This window comes from Scylla paramamosain, chromosome 14, assembly GCF_035594125.1.
Source record: "Scylla paramamosain isolate STU-SP2022 chromosome 14, ASM3559412v1, whole genome shotgun sequence".
In the NCBI taxonomy this organism is placed as follows: Eukaryota; Metazoa; Arthropoda; class Malacostraca; order Decapoda; family Portunidae; genus Scylla; species Scylla paramamosain.
Window position 1 is genome coordinate 12,933,342 of NC_087164.1, and position 20,447 is coordinate 12,953,788.

At 45.5% G+C, this 20,447-nt stretch overlaps 2 protein-coding genes across 2 annotated transcripts in view; one reads left to right on the forward strand and one right to left on the reverse strand.

Annotated features, from left to right (window-relative positions):
- LOC135106884 (AT-rich interactive domain-containing protein 3B-like) overlaps positions 1 to 15,504 on the forward strand; it is a 120,519-nt gene extending 105,015 nt beyond the window's left edge. The window contains exons 7-13 of the mRNA XM_064016257.1: positions 2,962 to 3,170; positions 3,686 to 4,019; positions 4,223 to 8,199; positions 10,387 to 10,511; positions 13,040 to 13,152; positions 14,883 to 15,051; positions 15,155 to 15,504. Of these exons, the coding sequence (XP_063872327.1) occupies positions 2,962 to 3,170; positions 3,686 to 4,019; positions 4,223 to 4,326 (647 nt within the window). The 3' untranslated portion in view covers positions 4,327 to 8,199; positions 10,387 to 10,511; positions 13,040 to 13,152; positions 14,883 to 15,051; positions 15,155 to 15,504. The remainder of the gene's footprint in view (positions 1 to 2,961; positions 3,171 to 3,685; positions 4,020 to 4,222; positions 8,200 to 10,386; positions 10,512 to 13,039; positions 13,153 to 14,882; positions 15,052 to 15,154) is intronic.
- A 2,403-nt stretch (positions 15,505 to 17,907) lies between these two features.
- LOC135107122 (AT-rich interactive domain-containing protein 3B-like) overlaps positions 17,908 to 20,447 on the reverse strand; it is a 63,936-nt gene continuing 61,396 nt past the window's right edge. The window contains 1 exon segment of the mRNA XM_064016831.1: positions 17,908 to 20,102. Coding sequence (XP_063872901.1) covers positions 19,996 to 20,102 — 107 coding nt within the window. The 3' untranslated portion in view covers positions 17,908 to 19,995.

Here is a 20,447-nt window from a genome sequence, read left to right on the forward strand (position 1 = left end):
TGAATGGTCGACGCACGGATCTATTTATATTACCACGCTAATTGTTACCTGCCGCCCTCGACTAACGGGGGATGAAGGTGAATCCCAACCCTTATCATTCTGTGGCTATGGGAGGGAGGTTCTCAAGGCCCTCAGAGGTGCACGCCACGCCACTCCTTGTGATGGGAGAGAGAAGGGTGATGCCTTGTGATGCCTCGCCGCACCTCTCTCTCTCTTACTCTGTCCAAACTGCCAGCTCAGCCCAGCGCAGCGCCTAAGGGTCTCTCTCTCTCTCTCTCTCTCTCTCTCTCTCTCTCTCTCTCTCTCTCTCTCTCTCTCTCTCTCTCTCTCTCTCTCTCACACCAATTTTGTCATCATTATTGTCTCTTTCTATGACTGAGGCTATATGTGTGTGTATCTATCTATCTATCTATCTATCTATCTACGTATCTGCTTATTTATCTATCTACCTACCTATCTACTTACTTACCTACCTACCAATCCATCTCCCCAACTATCTTTGTATCAAGCAAGACGTGTACAATATGAACGTGACCTGACCCAATAGTTTCTTTTCCGTTGGTCTGAATGAAGACTTTAAAAAAATCCGGTATTTCTCTAGTTGCGCCACCTTCAGAATATTAGCCAAAGAATACATAGCAGCTGCTCAATGCTTAAATATCATGTGAATACGTACTTATGTGTAGTATGTGTACCTAACCTAACCCACCGAAAGCTAACAAACTAATCTAACCTTACTTAACCTAATCTAACTTAACCTAACTTAATGTAACTGGAACGTAAGCAATAACCTTTACGTAGCGCAACCTCGAGATAATCTTACAAAGCCACATACAGTCCTTGAATCTAAGGTACGTAGCATACATAACCCAAGTACCTCCACTATACAAAGCTCCTTCTCCCTACGGAATAAAAAAAAAAAAGTTGAAAAAATAAAAACATCGTCCTGGAGTATGCAATTATCTCGTAAACATGATACCTTCTTCCGGTGGCATTGAAATTGCTCGGTTAGTGTCCGTCGCGTTGCCACACAGACCCTCCCAGCATGCCCGCCCCTGCAGACCACGCGGCGGCTGACGCTGGCGATGTTTGCATGAGGAAAGTTAGTGTTTGCAACGGCACTTCTTTTTTGAAGATGGCTTTTTATCTATTCCCATCTTTGCTGGTGCTTTTTCTTTCATTCTCTTTCATTATGTCTGCTTTTCGTTATCGCCTTATTCACTGTTCCTTTTGTCTTTCATTCTCTTTATTTTTTTCGGCTTTTTTATTATCACCTTATTCATGAGTCACTTCTCATTCATTCTGTTTAATTCCCTCTGTGTTTGTCTGTCTGTCTGCTTTAGAGGAAGAAAATACCGACGAAACAGGAGTTGTAAGAGGGCGATAACATTACAGTGATAATTCTACTGGTAACCATTTACTATTGCCAAAGTGAATCAGAAAGTGTACATTTCATGAGGCGCCACATGAGGCCGCAGCGCAACTCTCCCTCACGCCTGGTGATGCCACGCGAGGCCGAGGAAATAGTCTTGCAGGTTCTTTCACAATGTGGAAGGCAACACCGCAGCCCAGCAGGAAGATTAACCAGTGCCCAGAAGGCTCCATCATAGTAGACTCCTCTGTACTTTGGAGAATCAACACAATAGATCAGAAGATTTCGATACAACTTGGAGGAAGATCTGCCATAGCCCAGGGGATTCCGCCACAGCACAGAATGCTCCACCACATCCCAGAAGGCTTGGCCACAGCCCGGGTCAGGGCAGGTCGCGCCGCCTATTTACATATCTATTTGGACAAGATTAATGGGGAGCCGCGCCAGACTGACTCACTGGGCTTCATGTCTTCCCACAAAGCATCGGTCTGGTGGAGGTGTCGCTGGGCTTCTCGCCTCCTGGCAGGTGGCACGGTGCCAGCCCAGCCGCGTCCTGGCAGCCGCCGGCAAGTACTTGGGCCCAACGCTCTTAGATACTCCAATTAATCGTCGTGTCAAGCCGATAGCCTTCAGCAGCAACACTCGGCTGTGGCGCTCTTCTGTACGCGGCCACAAGAGCGAGACTCGTCTGCCGGCGCGGCCTCTTTATAATTATGCTCTGGTATTGTGACGTGTGGCCGAGCGCTGGGCGATGGGGACTGGGAGAAGCGGCCCGGGCCAGGCAGGCAGGGAGAGCGGGAGAGAGAGAAGGCAGGAGGGATGGAAGGGGAGGAGTGGAGGCCGTGTTCCGTGAACGTACTCCAGCCTCAGTCTTGTTTGACACCCCACAAGGGCATGCCGAGCGTTTCCACTTTATTCAGTGCGTGGAGCTTTCCATTTTGTTAATTGCGGCGCGGACTCCTCGGCGGCCAGAAGAGCGGGGCCGCGGCTGCACGACCCTCGCCCGTCCGCCGTGTAAGCTGGTGTATAATTCGGCTTATCTACATACGTTGTTAAATTGGTGGCTTTTAAGACGCTTTGATTATACTTTATAATTGAAGATTACGCTCCCGCCATTATAATGATCGACTGGCATTATTAGGAAGTTGCTCCCCGCATGTTCCCGTCACCCCGCTGGCAGACGCGCATACGTCATGTAATTATTAAACGTCGGTGATGGCAGTGGGTGGGAATGGGCGTGTGTGGGCGGGGATGGGCGGTGGAAGGCGTCATAAGCCCCTCCCCCATGTTCCCCGGCGCTGACCCACCACCCACGGCCGCCCCGCCCCTCCCCGCCCACCCCCGCCCACCCCCGCCCACTCCTCATGTCCCTTCTGGCCACTGGAGCACACTAATGCCCAGCGTCCATGGGGTGATGCAAGGCCGCCAATAAAGTCTTCATTGCCTGCTGGTCTGTAGCAAACTACTCTCCAGAGGTTAGACAAGAATGGTCAGGATAAGGATGGGGCAAATAGTGTGTGTGTGTGTGTGTGTGTGTGTGTGTGTGTGTGCACCTCATACTGACTGGGGCGGTGTGTCCCCACGCACAGGTCGGGGCGGCTCTCCCCCGGGGTCGCAGGAGGCGTTGCTGGAGGCCACGAGACTCACCATGTGGAAGCTGTACAATCAGGGCTTGGGCGTTGGCGGCGGTTTCCAGCACGAGGATGATGGCCCCAAGCTGCCGCCCCCACACCACCCGCTGGCTGGGGTGCCCTTCCCGCCCCAGAAGGAGGCACTCAACCTGGAGGTAAAGGACGAGGTAAGCTTTTTGCAAGGCGTGTGTGGAGTGTGAGGCTCGGCGCCCTTCAGGCCACTCACTTTAGTAGCATTTTGAGCTGGTAAAGAAGTACAGTATTGATTTTCTAATATTTTCTTTGTTTTTGAGCGTGAAGTTTTGAGAGACGAAGTATCTACATGATGAGAGAACTGCTCAGGGATAAGAAGGTTCATCTCGTTTTCTTAAACAACTTGGACTCTCTTAAGGACTATTTTCAAAAGCTATTGAAATAATTAGTCAGTTTCCCAAGATGTTTTCACCATAAATTATCCAGAATCTGTTAAATTATCGCTAGATTCATGCAATCACCCTTGACAACTTCCAGTAACTTCTACAAGAGCCTGTTAAAAGTTGTCGAGATGAAAGGATGAAAAGTTTGAAATTACAGACCCTGAGCACAGTTGCCAGCTTCACATTCCACGCCGCCAGTGTGTGCTTAGACTTGCTAAACTCTGCAGCATGTGTGTTGTTTACTGAGCCTGTGTTTCGCCACCTAGGAAGTGCCGCTCTTCCATGATAACCGAGGGTATCAGCCATTCTGCTTGCAGCGGACGGGGCGACTCAAAGACGCTGTCGACCACCGCAACGACCTCCGCAATGACGTGCGCAACGACTTGCGTAATGATTTGCGTAATGAACTACGCAATGATATACGCAATGAATTCCGTAACGACGTGCGCAGCCGTCTGGAAGAGGCGGCGATACCACCCTCAGCCAAACGACCCGCCCAGCAGGACGACTCCCACGACTCCCGTCTCCCGCCGCCCACCACGCCCACGCCGCCCACTCCTCCTGGCTACCCTGGCGCCAACATCAAGATTACGTCTAGAGGTGAGTGAACGCCAGTGTGTGCCTGTGTTTGCGTGTGCGTGTGTGTGTTTTATGGAGAAGGAGAAGGAAGGATGAGTAGTGTTCAAATCTTTGGTTAAACATGAGATATAAGAGATAAAGTATATTGGTTTCAGTAGAGAAGAACTCATTATTGTAGCCCTTTCCATGTTTCCTAACAAATGTGTGTCTCGCGTGTGTTGCAGGAGGGCGCGGGCAGGACCAGAGCATGGTGGTGAGCATGGAGGTGAACGGCATCATGTACCAGGGAGTGTTGTTCGCCCAGGCACCGCGCGCTCGCTTCAGCTAAGACTGCCCGCCCGGTGTCGCCTGGCGGCGGCGGCGGGACCAGGGCATGGGAAGGTGGCGGCCCGGCAGCGCCCCGGCGTCTGGGTGGCTGGCAGGACGAGGGACTGAGAGTGGGGGCTGCCAGGCGCCGGTCGCTGTACCTTGTATAGTAGCTGATAGACTAGTGCCAACCCTCCCTGGCGGCCCTTACAGACACTCTGCCCTCCCCGCCAGCAGGTCAAGGTCGCATAGGGGGATGTCCTTCTCCCTATACCCCCTCAGAGTCGTTTTTCTTCTCTTGTCCTTAATCTCCCTGTGACGCATCACACAGTTTCTTAATCTCACTATTTTGACATTTTTTCTGAAGTCTTTACTCGAGTAAAACTGTTTTCGAATACTTTTTTTTTCATTTTATCTGGCTTCATTTCTTTATTTTCTACTCTCCAACTTTACTATCACTCGTTATTCTTAAAGGCTTAATCTTACTTATTGTCATTATCGCTCTCTTTTTCATGTTTATTTTCAGATAGATATGAACTTCCTTCTGTTGCATTTCTCCCTCAGTTTCATATCACAGTGAAGTTCATCCTGGATCATGCTTCTTTTCACAGCTCTTCAATCTCAATGGTTAATCTTTCCGTCAGACTTTACTTCTTCTTTCGTTTCCCTCTCTTCTCTTCCTCTTGTCTTCTGTGGCTTCTAGCAGCGTGGTCTCCTTCACAAAGTCGTACTATGAGCGTGAAGCAGTACGGTTGTTTTTGATAATGAGGCTTAGAATACACTTCCTTTATGTATCAGGTAGATTGGCAAAGGATAGAAAGAGAGAGAGAGAGGAAATGGCTTCTTCAACTTGTCGTTCCCTAAAAATCAGAGAAAAATGAAGAATTATCCAGTTTATTTAAGGGTGTGTCTTTATATTCCTCTAATAGTGCTACACCAGCAGTACAAAACAATTCAGCAACCTGCAGTTTACCACAGTTTACTACTGCAGTTTACCACTCGTGTTTTTAACAGATGCCAATAAACATCTCCCTTAATTCAGTGGTAGAGGAGTTCATTAACATCAGCGGTTATGTCAGCCTTTCTTTTCACAAGTTTTATGATCTCTTATATTGACCCCGAACACGTAATCGATGGAGAATTTCACCCTTTCACTGATAGACACGTAATAAATGAATAATTAACCGTTTCACTGCTAGATAACTTTACCGTAATCATCTGCAAACTCTTTAGACACTAACACTACAGTCACTTGAAAAATTAACATCTTTGTATTTTTTTTTTTGTGCATGTAAACAAATTCTCACATCACTTTGAATGTTAGTAGTAAAATAGTAGCAAAATAGCCGAGACGTGTCGAGAGTGAGACGAGCCGAAAGTGAAGACAGATAAAGGTATTTGTCCTATTAGATGAATCACAGAGTCCGTATAGAGCACAAGGACACAGGGGAAATTGCAAGAAGCCAGGCAGTTCTTGTACAAAACACGCACGCCCATATTCACTTATCAACTGAATCAGCACTAACAACCTAAGTCTATTCCATCCATCAACCACTCTATTAAACACCAACTTACTTCTTATCTCTCTTTTAAATCTAACTGTATCACCTACAGTACATCAAGCTCGAATGTGTCACAGCTTACGTCTAGTGATGCTGTAGCCTCCATTGTTCTGTGCGCGGGGTGTGTTCTTCCCGTAGCCTGCATCACTTAACGAGGCCCGAGTTCTCCTGCGTTGTCTCCCTCCGCCCGAGGACACACATAACCGGCGCGGGGAGGAGGTCATTAAGGTTTTATTGCTGGTCCCAACACCTCGCCGCGGCTTGTCAGTGACGGGTACGCGGGTTCTGTCAGGCCTTCCTGGTGTTCTGCGCGGCGACGGACGTTTAACTGATCGAGTGAAAGGACGCAAGATTGTACTGTCACATGCTTTGTTCTCTCATGGTGACTGTTTTCAAAGGCCACCAAGTCGTGTTCTAATTTATGTTTTGTTTATGAGATTGCAGATTCCTTGTCAGACTGTAACTAGAATAAAATACATGAGTATTCTGCCACTATACTATACGAAAAATTTTTGCATTTAATGGGTGTTTTCTTTATGAGATTGCAGACTCCTTGTCACACTGTAATTAGAATAAAACACATGTGTATTCTGCCACTTACTGCATTACTAAACGAAAAATTCTCAGTCTAGCATCAATACCTCACTGTGTACCTGCGTCTCTTCCAGTTCTAGTTTAGACATCAAATACTTCCTACCGTTTTAGAAAAAAATAAAAAATAAATAAATAAAGTAAATAAATAAATAAATAAATGAATAAAATAAAAAAATGAATAAAATATGCCTGGCCCAAACCATCACTGTAATATAAGGAGTATAAGTATGAGAAGCCAATATATTCTCTCCCACTTTCGTAAATTTGTGAGAAGTCGAATAACATACAGCATTTACTTTCAATGTGTTTCGTTTTTGCCTTCAGTCTTAAGTTCTTCAAGTTCTCTGCCCTCTTATCAGTCTCCTTACAAACCCCATGGCGGATTCTGAGCAGATCAGAGTAAGACTGAAGAAAAGCGCTTAAGACACCGGAAGGAAATGGTCACTATTCGAGTGTACTAGTGACGGGAAGCATGACGCGCGGGTCTCCTCCTCCCCTCCCTGGCAGGTCAGAGCGGGAGGCGGCAGGTAGGATGCGCTACTCGGGAGGAAAAGGAAAGTGTGTATTGCTGCTTAGTGAAGGAGCCGCCACTCGCTGCCACTTGCTATGTTCTCTCTCTCTCTCTCTCTCTCTCTCTCTCTCTCTCTAGCTGTTTCCTTCACTGCTTTCAAGAACCCGATCCTGTGTGTGTGTGTGTGTGTGTGTGTGTGTGTGTGTGTGTTTTCGCTGACGTGTACATAAGGAGCAGGTGCTGGAGCTGCCTAGGTCACACCGATGCCCTTCCCGTCTCGTGGAAGGGCCTCCAGGTAGCACGAATTACCTGGTAGTGCTTATTTTCCTCACTTGGGGGAAACTTGGGTCCCAGTCCAGGCCTCCCTCCACCTGCCCTCGCTCCCTGGCAGGCTGGAGAGGGACGCTGGAACTGCCCTACATTCCAGTTTTCTTGGAATTCGTACTCTTTCCATTGATCATATTTATAGCATTAGCTGGCAGGTGTCTCAGTAGGTGGATCCCTCAGGAAGGCGTAGCGTTAGGTCCTTGTGGGAACTGCGACGGTTGTATGTGACTAGAAAGTTGTACATTTGTAAATTAGAAACGTTATGCTAAATCACGAAGAGAAAATAATAATAAAAAAAAAAGCATTCGTTTGTCCTTAGAAGCATCGGAGTCTTGCATGTGTCTGGTGTTCCGTCAGCTCCCCGCCCTGAGCGAGGCGCCGCGGCCCCGCCCCCGCGGAGTCTGGAGTCTGCCAGGCGAGGCTCCGCTGACGCATGTTTATAGTGTATAAGATGATCTCACATTAAACTAATTTATATTTTTTAAAATAAAATTAAACGCAAGGTGTTATTTCATTCTACCTGAACCTTGGGGAGCGGCAAGGAAAGGCTCGCTGGGACCTTTCTTTATGCAAGATGGGCACTGGCCAAGAAGGGAAGCACAATTTATATAAAAGGAAGGTCCACTGACGTGCCACTCCCCAAAGAAGAGCCAAAATGATTAACCAAAAGCAAGAGAATTAACACAAAACCGGGCTGGTGCTGGTTATTTGAAGCTTTTGCTCGAACACTGAGTCAGGTTCACACAGTGCAGCGGCAGGCAGAGCGAGGACAGGCTTGGCTGGGGACGGACGTGCTGCTAGTCTCCTTCACCACCGAGCAGGACGCCACCACATCAACCTGAGGCGTGGACCAAAGGACGTGGATGACTTCGATGATTACCTTTTATGAGTGTGTGGACAGGTTGGTGGCTGGGCACTGAGAAGTAGCACCCCTTGAGTTTCTCTCATCTATCCTGGTGCTGTCTGGCATCTAGTCAGTCAATCACTGCTTCCTTAACTCAATATGCTTTGTGTTTAATTATTAATCTTAAGTTAGTCACTCATGCACAAAGGATTCTGGCAGCACATATTCCATTCCCTGTAACTGAATAAGTAGTTAACGCGATAATTGGTCCTTCGCTCGTTATGTCCCCCGTCCTCCCTCTCCCCATCCACCTCTTCCAACTATACCTTATCCCTCCTCGTTTGTTGTTCTTCTCTTCCACCTCCGTGCTATCTATTGCCCCTACACTACACCACCTCTTCCGTTCCCCTCCCCACTCTACCTTCTTCTACCTCTTTCCCCTACGTGTGAATTGCCCCTCTTCCCTCACTCGCTCGTTCCTTACAATTACCCCCTTAGCGTTGAATTTAACAGCTAATCAATCGAAAAATAAACAAAATATTGGTCTTTTAAATTAAAATCCTGTAAAAAATATACAACCCTTTATCTTTTCATTCCATAACTTTTCATTTTATCCTTTCAATACATACAACATAATAGTAATAATAACAAGTCTCTTGTATGTTTTTCAGTGATTATACTTGGCCAGTTGGTTCGTTTCTTTGGGAGGCGAGGAGTATCAGTAACTTGGGGAGGTTTCAGCGTCTGGACGGGACTTTGTTTCTTAATAATCGTCTGGGCAAAACTTTGTCGTGAGAACTTTAATTGGATGCTGTACATGTGTCCTCTTTCCTGTCGCCCCCTATGCTCTCTCTCTCTCTCTCTCTCTCTCTCTCTCTCTCTCTCTCTCTCTCTCTCTCTCTCTCTCTCTCATTTTCCCCATTTTCCTTCATTTTTTTCTAATCTTTTCCACTTTCTTTTCCTCCTCAACCTTTTCTCCGGTGTTTTTCTCTCCATTCCATCCTGTCCCTCTTCCTCCACCACTATCGTCCCCCCCTCCATCCCCCTTCCCTCTCGTTGGGTTGTTCACCTAACTGCCTCCCTTTCCTAACTCCCATCCACCTCCCTTTCCCCTTGTCAGTTTCTCTCTTTATTTCTCCCCTTTTATCACCTCCACTCGTATTTCCAACCTTGTCATCTCCCTGTGTCTTTCTTTTTTCTTCCTTTCATCCCCCAATCATTTGTATCACTCTTCACCACTCATTTTCTTCCATTCTGCTTTTTGTGTTCTTTACTCCTCCTCTTATTTCCCTCCCTCCTTGCGTGTCTACTTCTCTACTCCGGTCTTCCCTCCATTCTTTCTTTCTCTATGTCTCTCTCTCCTTCTCCTCTCCTTCCTAGTTATCCTTCCTCTTCATTACTTCCCTCTCTATACCTTCCTTCCCTGCCTACTTAGCTTGTCTCTTTTTCTCTGCCTCTCCTCCCTACTGCTGTCTGCTTTTCTTCTCCAACCGTCCCCTCCCTCCTGTACCCTCATCTTCTCCTCCCCTCTCCCCCGCAATTCTTTCTCTATTACTCCCCACCCCACTTCTTCCTCTACCACCGTCTCTCTCCTCCCTCCCCTACCTACGGCTATCTACTCTCCCTCTTTCTGCTAATAATAGATTAATGATCAGGTTATGTACTAGCCCTTGCATGCTTAGGTAATTCGTGTATCGATGTGACAGAGGCAATATAACTTACGTTCTTGTGGTATACACGCACGCCCACACGGACAGGAAGACGCACGAATGGGAAGGTGGAGAATTAGAGAACAGAAAAGAATTATTAGAGTGGGATGGCGCTGGAAGTGAAGGAGGTTCATGAAGGAAGAAAGGGTGATGGAAGGAACGCTGGTAGTGGTTGTGGAGGAAACAGTTGTGGTGGTGGTGAGTAATACTTGCGTCGTTACTAAGCTATTAAAAACTAAGGATAGGAACGTTACTACTACTTCGTCTGTTATAAAAGATGTGCTGTCAAACAGTGCCACCTATTATTCATGCAAGGAACTGATTTTTAAAGGGTAACTATAATGAATATTTAATCTATGGTCATTATCAGCTTAAACGTCGCGAAAAAGTCATTCAGTACTATAATTCCAGTACCGATTCCTTGAAATACAGCATATACTTATTTAATTCTTGATTCTGGACGTAAAGTAAGGACAGTAAAAGTACATAGGTGAAGGATGAACAGTTTCATTGGTGGTGGTTATGGTGCTTACAGAGGCAAGGCAGGGAGCTTGCGCCAACTGCCTGGACTCGGCTGGCGGACTGCGGCAAGGCAAGGCGAGGGTCCAGCAGGTGTTCGTGGCAGGGGAGGCAGGAGAGAGTGCACGTGTTCCTTCTCCAGTAAGTTTTTCCTTGGGGTGTGGCGTCCTCGAGGCATCACTAGTAGCCTGCTGGTGTCCGGGGAATGCCTACATTGTTTGCTCTTTGATTGGTAATAGCACTATGATACTTAACCGTAGATAATTTTACCGAGCAAGTTCACCCTACATGATCCTACCTAGCAAAACTAACGCTGTAGCCAAAGGTTTTAACTACTCGCTCATTTCCCTAGCAGTGGCCTTCCAAGGTTACACTCTAAACATTACAAAAAAAGAATAGACAAGTATGCGGAGAGGTGATGATAGGTGGAAATAGGTAAGCATATTTTATACGAAGAGTACCACGTGTAGGCATGATAGCTCCTTGCAGTCACCCTACCCTTGTTGTCTTGTATTGTTAAGCACTGATATTCACCGACGCTTAGTTGAGAAACTTACCATTTTAACGAGTTAACTGAATTTTTAGCAAAGTACGCAGACATTAAACGAGTAACCAGATTCCCTTTTTCCCGGAATATAAAAACCACCTGTAATTGCAATCTCGTATGTATTCCTGTATACTGTTGCGGAGGGAAAACATTGCAGGACACACTGTAATTAAATTCCGAGGTAAATACTCCTTAAATACGGGGTAAATATGAGGACGGCTCGGTGGCTTTCAGGGTCATTTGAAACAATTAGCTCCTCTACTTTCACTCGTAATAGCGCGGCGCAAAGGTCAAGGTATTTGTTTTCCTTTTTTTTTTTCGGGAATGCTTAGTGTCCCCGTGTCTTTGGATAAGAGACCGTATTCTGGAAGTTTTCGTCTTGTCTCTTACTTTTAAAGGGTTGTTCTAGAGGTTATTGGGTATTCGTGTCCTTTTTATGATTTAAGTGATGGTTTAACAAGGACTTTGTATCTTGTAGGAAAAAAAAATGCCCATGAAAACACGAGTAATTGTCTGCGGCCTTTTGAAATCGTTCTAATGAGAGGTGAAAGTGTTTGAGAATAAGAATACTGTTGTTTCCCCTGTGTTGCCGCTTGAGGATGTAAACTATGCGTCACGACTTCCCCTCCCTCGTCAGATCGCGAACTGATAGAGAAGTTTAAATCTACGAGTACATTACGCTTCACATCACACTCCACATGTCACACACCATGCTCCACTCTCCACACCATCCTCCACGATCCATACGATACCATGCGCAACTCACAACTGTCTCAGCTTTTCATTCTGGGAGCTTTTCACTTTTTTGCCATTGTCACAAGCATTCTGTCTTTCCATTCCGTGTACGTTATTTTTTTTTTTAGCTACTGCCATTATTATTATGATTGTCATTATCTTTTAAAGCTAAATTGAAGGGGAGAACACTTTCTTCTTTGTGCGGTCGTGTTTATCTCGAGACCTTGACTAGAATAACCCTTGTGGTGGTGTAGCTGCCGCCGTAACCACCACCTACACCTGAATACACACCATCTCCTGTTACTGCCCAGTCATTGCGTGAGAGAACTGAAGCCCGGAAAGGAATGCCATATGATCATAAAATTATCCTAAATATCCGCATTGACATATTTCAGCTGGTTTGAGTTTGTATTGGATAAGAAAGTTCCGTTGCTTGATGTATTTTGTGCGTCAACTTCCATTGTTTGTATGAAATGATTTATAGCTAATTAATATAACCGTGATGTGTATAGTACAGGGTATAACACGATCTTCAAAGGGACAGCATATTCTCTGTTTTGCTTTTCCTTGTTTTCTTTTCTTTTTTTTTACAAGGTAGTTTTCATTCTTCATTGCCGTTTCTCTCGTCGTATGTAAAAAATACATCTTTCCTACAAGCATGTTTCCTTTTCATTGTTTTGTTTCTTTTCATCATCGTCTAAACACATGCAAATGCAAGCTTTCCCTTCTTCACATTTTTTCCCGTATAAATGTTTTCACTCATGTTTTCTTCCTCTTGTCTCAATTTCCCAATTACTATTTCCATAAGGACGTTTTTCCTTTTTTCTTTATTACCGTATTTTCCATTTCCTTTTAAATTCGTACGTATTACAACCTCCCTTTTTTTATGCATATTTTTCCTAGTTTTGAAGTGTGTTTTACGTAGAAACGTTTACCTCTTTTCCGCTACACGCACCTTCGCCTTGGTCGCTCCCACACCTGGTCTCACGCAGCCGCAGCCTCACCCACACACGCAGGTCACGGACACATCTTTCTCGCCTGTAATTTATAGCCCAATTTCACTTTGCAATTCATGTTTTCTTACCGGCCGTCACTACTCCATGCGGGTCTCTCTCCTCCCTTACCTACACTGACTTCATTCCGAGGGTTCGCCTTGTATTACGCGGAGCACGACGGTAACAATGTCCTACAGATTTCCAGGGAGATAAATTCCTGCATTTTTGTGAATAAGTCATGAGGGAGGTTTCAAGACACTTCATGACGCAGTTCTGGGACTTGATTTCGGTCTGTCTAAAGGAACTGGCGCCTCTATTTACTTCCTTTTCTTTGTTTTTGTTGCTCTAGAACTGTAAAGCATGGAACTGGTTAACCATTTTTTTTTCAACAGTTTCATTGAGTACAAGAATAGAAAGAAGCATTTTGGAGGTGAAGGAATAGAAGATACATCTCTATCTTCATCCCAGTAAAAAATGAAGAATCCCAGCAGACGAAGGAAGTAAGGTAGGAAGGGTAAAATTCCTCTACTCATACAAGAAGAAAGAACAATAAGTATTAGGATAACAATTTCAAGCCCCAGAAATGTAATCATCACTATGTAAATAAGGATTTTTGGTAGAATTGGGGTGAACTGGGGCAGTCTTTTACTCCAATTCCTTTCCTAACGTCCTTGAGCCTTTCGCGTCCTTTTCCTCCTGCTAATCAACTAACCACAACCCGGCCACTATAATTCCACCCAAACACTTGCCTCCTGTTCCGTTTTATCTTAGTACTGCGGCCCGTATTTCTCAAGGGTTTCGGCGTCTTATTCCGTCTATTTAACAGGTTTTTGTAGAAGTTACCACGGTTCTCAAGGAGGTTCTCGTAATTCTGGTGATAGTTTTAATCCACGACCCGTAGTTTGATCCAAGGACCCGATTAATTATTTCCCTAGTCTGAAAATATATAGTCCTTATGTGAGAGAACAAAGGGTTTCCGAGTAAGGATCGGTGCCTCTCGTCGTCAGTATCACCAATATCACATCAAAGGTGACTGTCTTCTTTCACATGTCTTCTTTCACAAGTGCAGCTTGAAATATGAGAAAATACAGGATATATGCTATAATAATTTGGGATTGGTTTTTAAATATTAAAAATTGCCACTTATATACGATATCACATGACTGTCGATAGTTTTTAATGTTCTATACGTTGCATTTCGTCACTCGGTTGTTAGAGTCGTCTCACCGTCGTCGTTCAATAAACGTACAAAATAGAAAGATCAAGTGAATTTTAAACGGGTTCAACTAAAAGTACATAAAATCTTGAGTTTACACAAGAATACAAAGGAGTACAAGCAACCAATCAGGGAACGAACGCCGGAAACCAAGCATAGGAACCACACAGATAACAAGGCGCAAGATCTAAGGAAGCGTCTTTAGAGATCTTGATGAAACACGGCTCCCGGAGATGGATTGTACGGTGGGAGGGAGTGGGTGAGTGAGATGACGAGGAGGATAACATGAGGAAGATGATGAGTTGAGGGTATAAGAGGACGACCCCGTGAAATATGGGAGCACTGAGATGGAGTGTGAGACGAACTGTGTGCGTGTAAGGACGAGGTGCGCGGACAGGAGTAAGTGGATTTTTGTACCGTGGCCATCCATTTGGTTAGAGGGGCAAATTGGAGTCACGTTCTCCATACCTTTTTCCCCGTATCATGTGCTCGTTAAATAAGTGGACTTAAAACCTATTTGTGTCAGCTTGTAATTACTTATTAGATCTCACATATATACTCACCAAAAAGCTCAGCAAATTTAAGAAAGAAAAAAAAAGTAAAATTAAAAAACTCAATAGAATATTACTAAAATATTTATTAGTGGATAATAAAAGCTTCTCTATAAAATAGTAGTGTGTGTATATATATATATATATATATATATATATATATATATATATATATATATATATATATATATATATATATATATATATATATATATATATATATATATATATATATATATATATATATATATACAATTGTCACTGGATTTATCAATTTAGGATTTAGAATACTGGAAATAAATTATGATGATCAGTTTATATATATATATATATATATATATATATATATATATATATATATATATATATATATATATATATATATATATATATATATATATATATATATATATATATATATATATATATATATATATATATATATATATTTTACAATATCGTCTGAAGACTTTTGAAGAAAAACTTGGAGATTTGAGTGAAGAGCTGCAGCAACACATGACAATAGGAGCCTCCAAGGACCCGCAGACATTCCCATTCCAGCGGCAGTTGTAAGCAAGCAGTAGTGAAAGACCTCTCCCCTGTAATACTGAACAGGACAAATTGCTTCTATGCCACGGTGAGAACTGGCAGCCATATTCAATTATTAGGGTACAAAAATGAAAATAATGCCAGATTGGTATTGGATTTATTGAATATATATTAAAAGGTAGTTGTTTCAGGAGTGTGTGCCACCAAGCTGCCTCGGACGTTTCAGCTACATAGGCGAGGGAGCAGAAGCGATGACACTACTTGCTATCTACTATACACCTCCGTCACGGATTCCAGCTGGGTTCCAAGGGGCTGCAGCGGTGGAGGCACTAAGGGTTGTGTCATCGGGGACTCGTAGAAAGAGAGGAGGCAGGGGAAGAGCGGAAGTAATGGCAGTGACGACTCAACCACGGGACCTTAGCTGCCGCCAAGGACTTGGCCTCTCTGTATTAATCAAGATTCCCGAGATTGTTTTGTAAAATGGTGAAAATAAAATTCCTTTTCTTTGACGGTGTAAAAAAATAAAAAACTTGTAATTGGTTCCAATTAAATTAACTTTGCCAGGGAAAAAAACGGGGAGGCAGCTGGTCCGTCCGAAGAAGTTTAAGGCGTAACTTGCTCATGGACTGCCTCTATACATATGTATTATACGGAGAGGGGCTAAGTGCAAGTTACGCCTTAAACCTAGCCTATTTTTTCGCTTTCCTCCTCCGAAACCCCCCATTTTTCGCTTTCCTCCTCCCCCCTCCCTTTTTCGCTTTCCTCCTCCTCCCCCTCCCTTTTTCGCTTTCCTCCTCCCACCCCCCCTTTTTCGCTTTCCTGCTTCTCCCCCCCCCCGCTACCCACCAGCCTATTTTTCGCTTTCCTCCCTCCTTCCCCCCCTCTATTTTTCGCTTTCCTCCTCCTCCTCCTCCTCCCCCCCCGCTACCCACCAGCCTATTTTTCGCTTTCCTCCTCCTACCCCCCCATTTTTCGCTTTCCTCCTTCCCCCCCTCTATTTTTCGCTTTCCTCCTCCTCCTCCTCCCCCCGCTACCCACCAGCCTTCCTCCTCTCGCTTTCCTCCTCCTCCATATATATATGATTATTTATTACCTACCCCCCCCCCCAACTCTTACTATGACGTTAAATTAAACTTATTCGACGAATCAAGCGGTGACTAATACCATCACTTGTTGCACCACTGAAGCCAGCCAGAGGAAGGGCAAGACAGGTTGCACCACTGAAGCCAGCCAGTGGAAGGGTAAGACAGGCAGGTGACAGGCAGTACCAGCCTCATTTCCTCTGCAAGAGACGAAAAACGAAAAAAAATGCAAAAAAGTTTGAACTCTTGGGATAGTTTCATTGGCTCCACATTCATTAGCTAGCAAAATAAGGCATAATTTCATCACAACACCCGCACTTAACCACTTGTTCATTCACACACTATCACATCGAAAGAGAGGGAGGGAGGAAGAGGGTGAGCGAGCGCACATTGTTACTAAAGAATAGGAATAGGTGCAGTATTTAGATTACATGTCAGTATTTTATTTTGTCTTTTAGTGACGACGCACAAGTTGTTAGCATAGAACCATTATGGAACATCGCGGTCTGGCAATGATCTGTCGTTATGTATTCCTGCATCTTGCTATTTAAAGAGCAATGGTAGTATAGAAGAAATGGTTACAAGGAAGAATATTACGTCATGGTGGTGCTTATTTAGACCTGCACTCTCTCTCTCTCTCTCTCTCTCTCTCTCTCTCTCTCTCTCCCCTCGACTTACGAATTACCGTAAGTCGCGATATGTATAAGTGAAAGAAGCCATAAGGTTTAGTTTTGAGGGGCTTTAACTAGTCTAATGAAAACAATAACTTTCTTTAGTTGAGACGTGGCACAAGCCCCTACTGAATATATGGAGCAGAGTGGCGGAGGTTTTACTGCACCTCTTAGCTCTGGTAATGCCCACTTGACACAATCTACTTATTACGTTTAATCACTACACAAGACTGGGCAGGGCAATTCATCACCTTCCATATTTATTTCACGGTTGGACATTTTCTAGCTGCCTGGTACCATGTGCTATTGTTATGGGGTTAAACACTCTTAAACGAAATAATAGTGATGATCATCTAACACTGTCCAGCTGTTAACACACTTCACTTAACCTACACAAATTCCTTACTGACATATTACAGCTTTCTTTCCGTTCTACTTCTTGAGATCGGCCGCCTTTCATTACGCACACAGTTTGCTCTAAGAATATATACCTATCATGCTCCTAGAAAAGACGGAATGAACAACTTACCTCCAGCGTGCAGACAGCAAGAAGACGCCGGCCAGAATAAGGTTACTGGCCTGGCTGGCGAGTATCTGGCAACGAGAGGCCGGCCCACGCATGCGCAGACCTCCCGTTTTGTATTATTACGAAGGATTAACATTCTTATGGGGAAGTATGACAGTGTTGTAGGATGATGTGTTATGATCTGCGTTGTCGCCTTGCTTGGTGATAGCCATGAAGTACTGCCATGGAAGCCCTGCAGTCTGGGGGGCGCTGCCTGATGCACGATGCCCTGCTAGTCTGCCTTGTTCTCTATATTCTCACGTTATTATTACATTTGAAAGTTAAACCTATTAGATCTTCGCTTGTGGTGTATTTCAGCGGCGAAAAAGCTTAATTATCTTACCTGCTTAACACATGAAAGCCGTCAAGAGTAAAGCTGATAATTGTAAAGCTCCTACTTACGCCCTGAAGCGCAGTTGTCCACTCCCGACGACCTTGCATTGCCTCGTTACGACACGTGACACAGATACACTCACCTGACTGTCGTGCAATTACTACTTCTGTTGTATCCACGCTTTTCTCAGCCTGTGTCCCGTGGTGTTGCAGCCTGCACAGATAACATCAATGTCTGCCTTGGCGCTGCTGCTGCGCCAGTCAGTAAACTACGTTTGACCAATAAAATACAATTTACTACTAACATTTTATTACATTTTCACTTTAAGTAACTGCCGCTGCTAACGCGAGAGGGTGGTCTCGACGGGAGGTGGGCTGGCCGCCGCCCCTCACAGGGCCCGGGGATTGTCGCTGTACACGACAACTCATTTACAACAACCTTAAAAGTAATTAAAACCTTAAAAGTATCAATAAGATAATAATACAGTAGCAACGCGCTGACAGTAGGACAGTGAGATTTCACGAAGGGGGATGGGGAGGAGCAGGCTCGGCCCCGCGCCCCCCGGCACAGCGCGGCGTCGCCGGCCTGCCGTGAAGACGCCCGCCAGGACATCACTCCCCTGGTGACGGGACATCAGCATCGCCTGAAAACACTGGTACGACGCACTCCCTGGCAGTCAGGACGGGAGCTCCAGCCTGTCTCCCTGAGATGCAAGCGGCAGCACCCCTTGCAACACTGGCCTGGGAGGGTCAGTCACCTGCGGCAGCTCGTCAGGCCGACATCCAGCATAACGTGACTGGTTTCCTTAATAGCTATTGAAATGGCAATGGCGAGGACATCACGTGACGCCTAAGTTACGGCCAGGTGGTGGGGAGCCGCGGGGCGTGAGCACGGAGGAAGATCCCTGAGTAAACTGCTGCGCTCGTGCCAGCCTCGCCCACTGGTCCCTCGCTCCCGCACAAGTCACCGCCCGCCCGCCCGACACACACTGCTTCTTACCTAACCACTAACTAACATACACAGTCCATTCTAGCACAAACAAAGTATAAAGTAGTTGTCAAAGGGACAAAAACAGCCTCCGGACGATTCTGGCGGCGCACAAAGTCAGGGTAAACATTTCTCAGCCAAAATCGTGGCCTGGAATTTTTTCGTTATGCAATTCAGGTACTCGGAGCGTTCGACAGCGGTGTAATTTTGACATTCGTTATAATCAACACGAAAAGTGATTTATTGCACAGTTCCAACAGCTCTCAACCGGAATAAGTGATTGATTACGTTTTTCTCAATGAGGAAACAACGTCTTGAACTCAGTACACGTCAGTAGACAACCCTGCACACCACCGCGACACTCGGCAGCCTCACCAGACGGAACCGAGCACAGTTTGGTCAACACTCGAGGGCAAAGGATAAGTTCAGCCGCACTTCCTGACAGACACGCGGCTCCTCTGTCCAGCCTCTCTAGTCAAGCTCCCTGCCACAATAACAATCAGTATTCATGGTGAGTGAGGCACCACATTCACTCCGGATGATGAGTGGCCGTGATGACGAATGGGTAACCTTGAGTGGAGGCGGCCCAGGCGGCGAAGGGACTGTGGTGGGCGCGGGTCGGCGGCGGCATCCACACGAAGCAGGAAGGGCCTTACTGTGGATGGTCATCGTGGCAATGGCGAACGATCATCCATGTATGGCAGTGGGTGGAAGTCCTAGCAGGGGAGGTGGGTGACCAGGGCAGCGACACAGTGGTGGTGGTCACCGGTGGAGGGCGAGCGACGCGGCAGCGGACGAACTCACTCCGCTGGACATTGAAGTGTTCTCTTCCACCGCGGAAGGAGGCGTCGCTCGTGACTGACTAAAACGCACATATATTCCTGTTCGCTCAGCACGCGCCGTGAAGCAGGAACAGTGCGCTGGGTGGGTATAGCAGCCTTGTGCTCGGCGGCACGTCACCTGCAGCGCGCCGAGAACTGTGGTCACGTCTGCGTCATCCACACAGCTCTGGGGCTCCGTTCATGAGATCACCACTTGGCTATCTTTGATTTAACCTTAAAACCGACAGAATAAGAAAGAGACAAGAACGTGTCACCTGCTCTCACAAGAACAATGCTGTACAACTATCATCACACAATATAATTACATAAATAAATACAGTAACCTGATTCAGGTTCATCATATCCATAAAGCGCTACAGTGACTTTCAACAAAGTAACATTAAGGTCAAGCTGTCCCATTGGTCGGCCAGATGAGGAGAGGCGAGGCTGGACACAGAGCGGATACAAGAAGACGCCTCTCTTCTTGTCACGTCCGCTGCTGTTCCTCTCGTCCTGCATGCTGCTACAGACCAGAGTGTGCAGCGTGGTGGGCTGGTGACAGGGACACTGCCTTAGCTGAAGCGAGCTCGCGGAGCCTGGGCGAACAGAACACCCTGGTAAAGCGTCCCGTTGATTTCCATACTGACTACTAAACTCTGGTCCTGACTCCTGCCGTCTCCTGCAAGGGATGAAGAGACACACATCAACATCGTGAATAGCTGGTAGATATCAGGGACAGTCTTCTTTTAACTGATAGACTGGGTGAGGGCTACAAAAATTATATATATAAAGAAAGAGTAACTCGTTAACTGATATATGTAGAATGGAAGTTTTAAGCGTGAAAGCCAATAACTTTTCATTTTCAGTTTTTCTTTTAATTACGTCATACTTATGAGTGTTACGAAAGGGTGTAAACTTGTCACGCACATTGTCTGTAGCACATAACTATTGCAATGGGTTAAAAATTGTGTATTCGTTATTAGTATTATTAATAAGTATTTCCTTCCACGTCAGGATCCCGCAG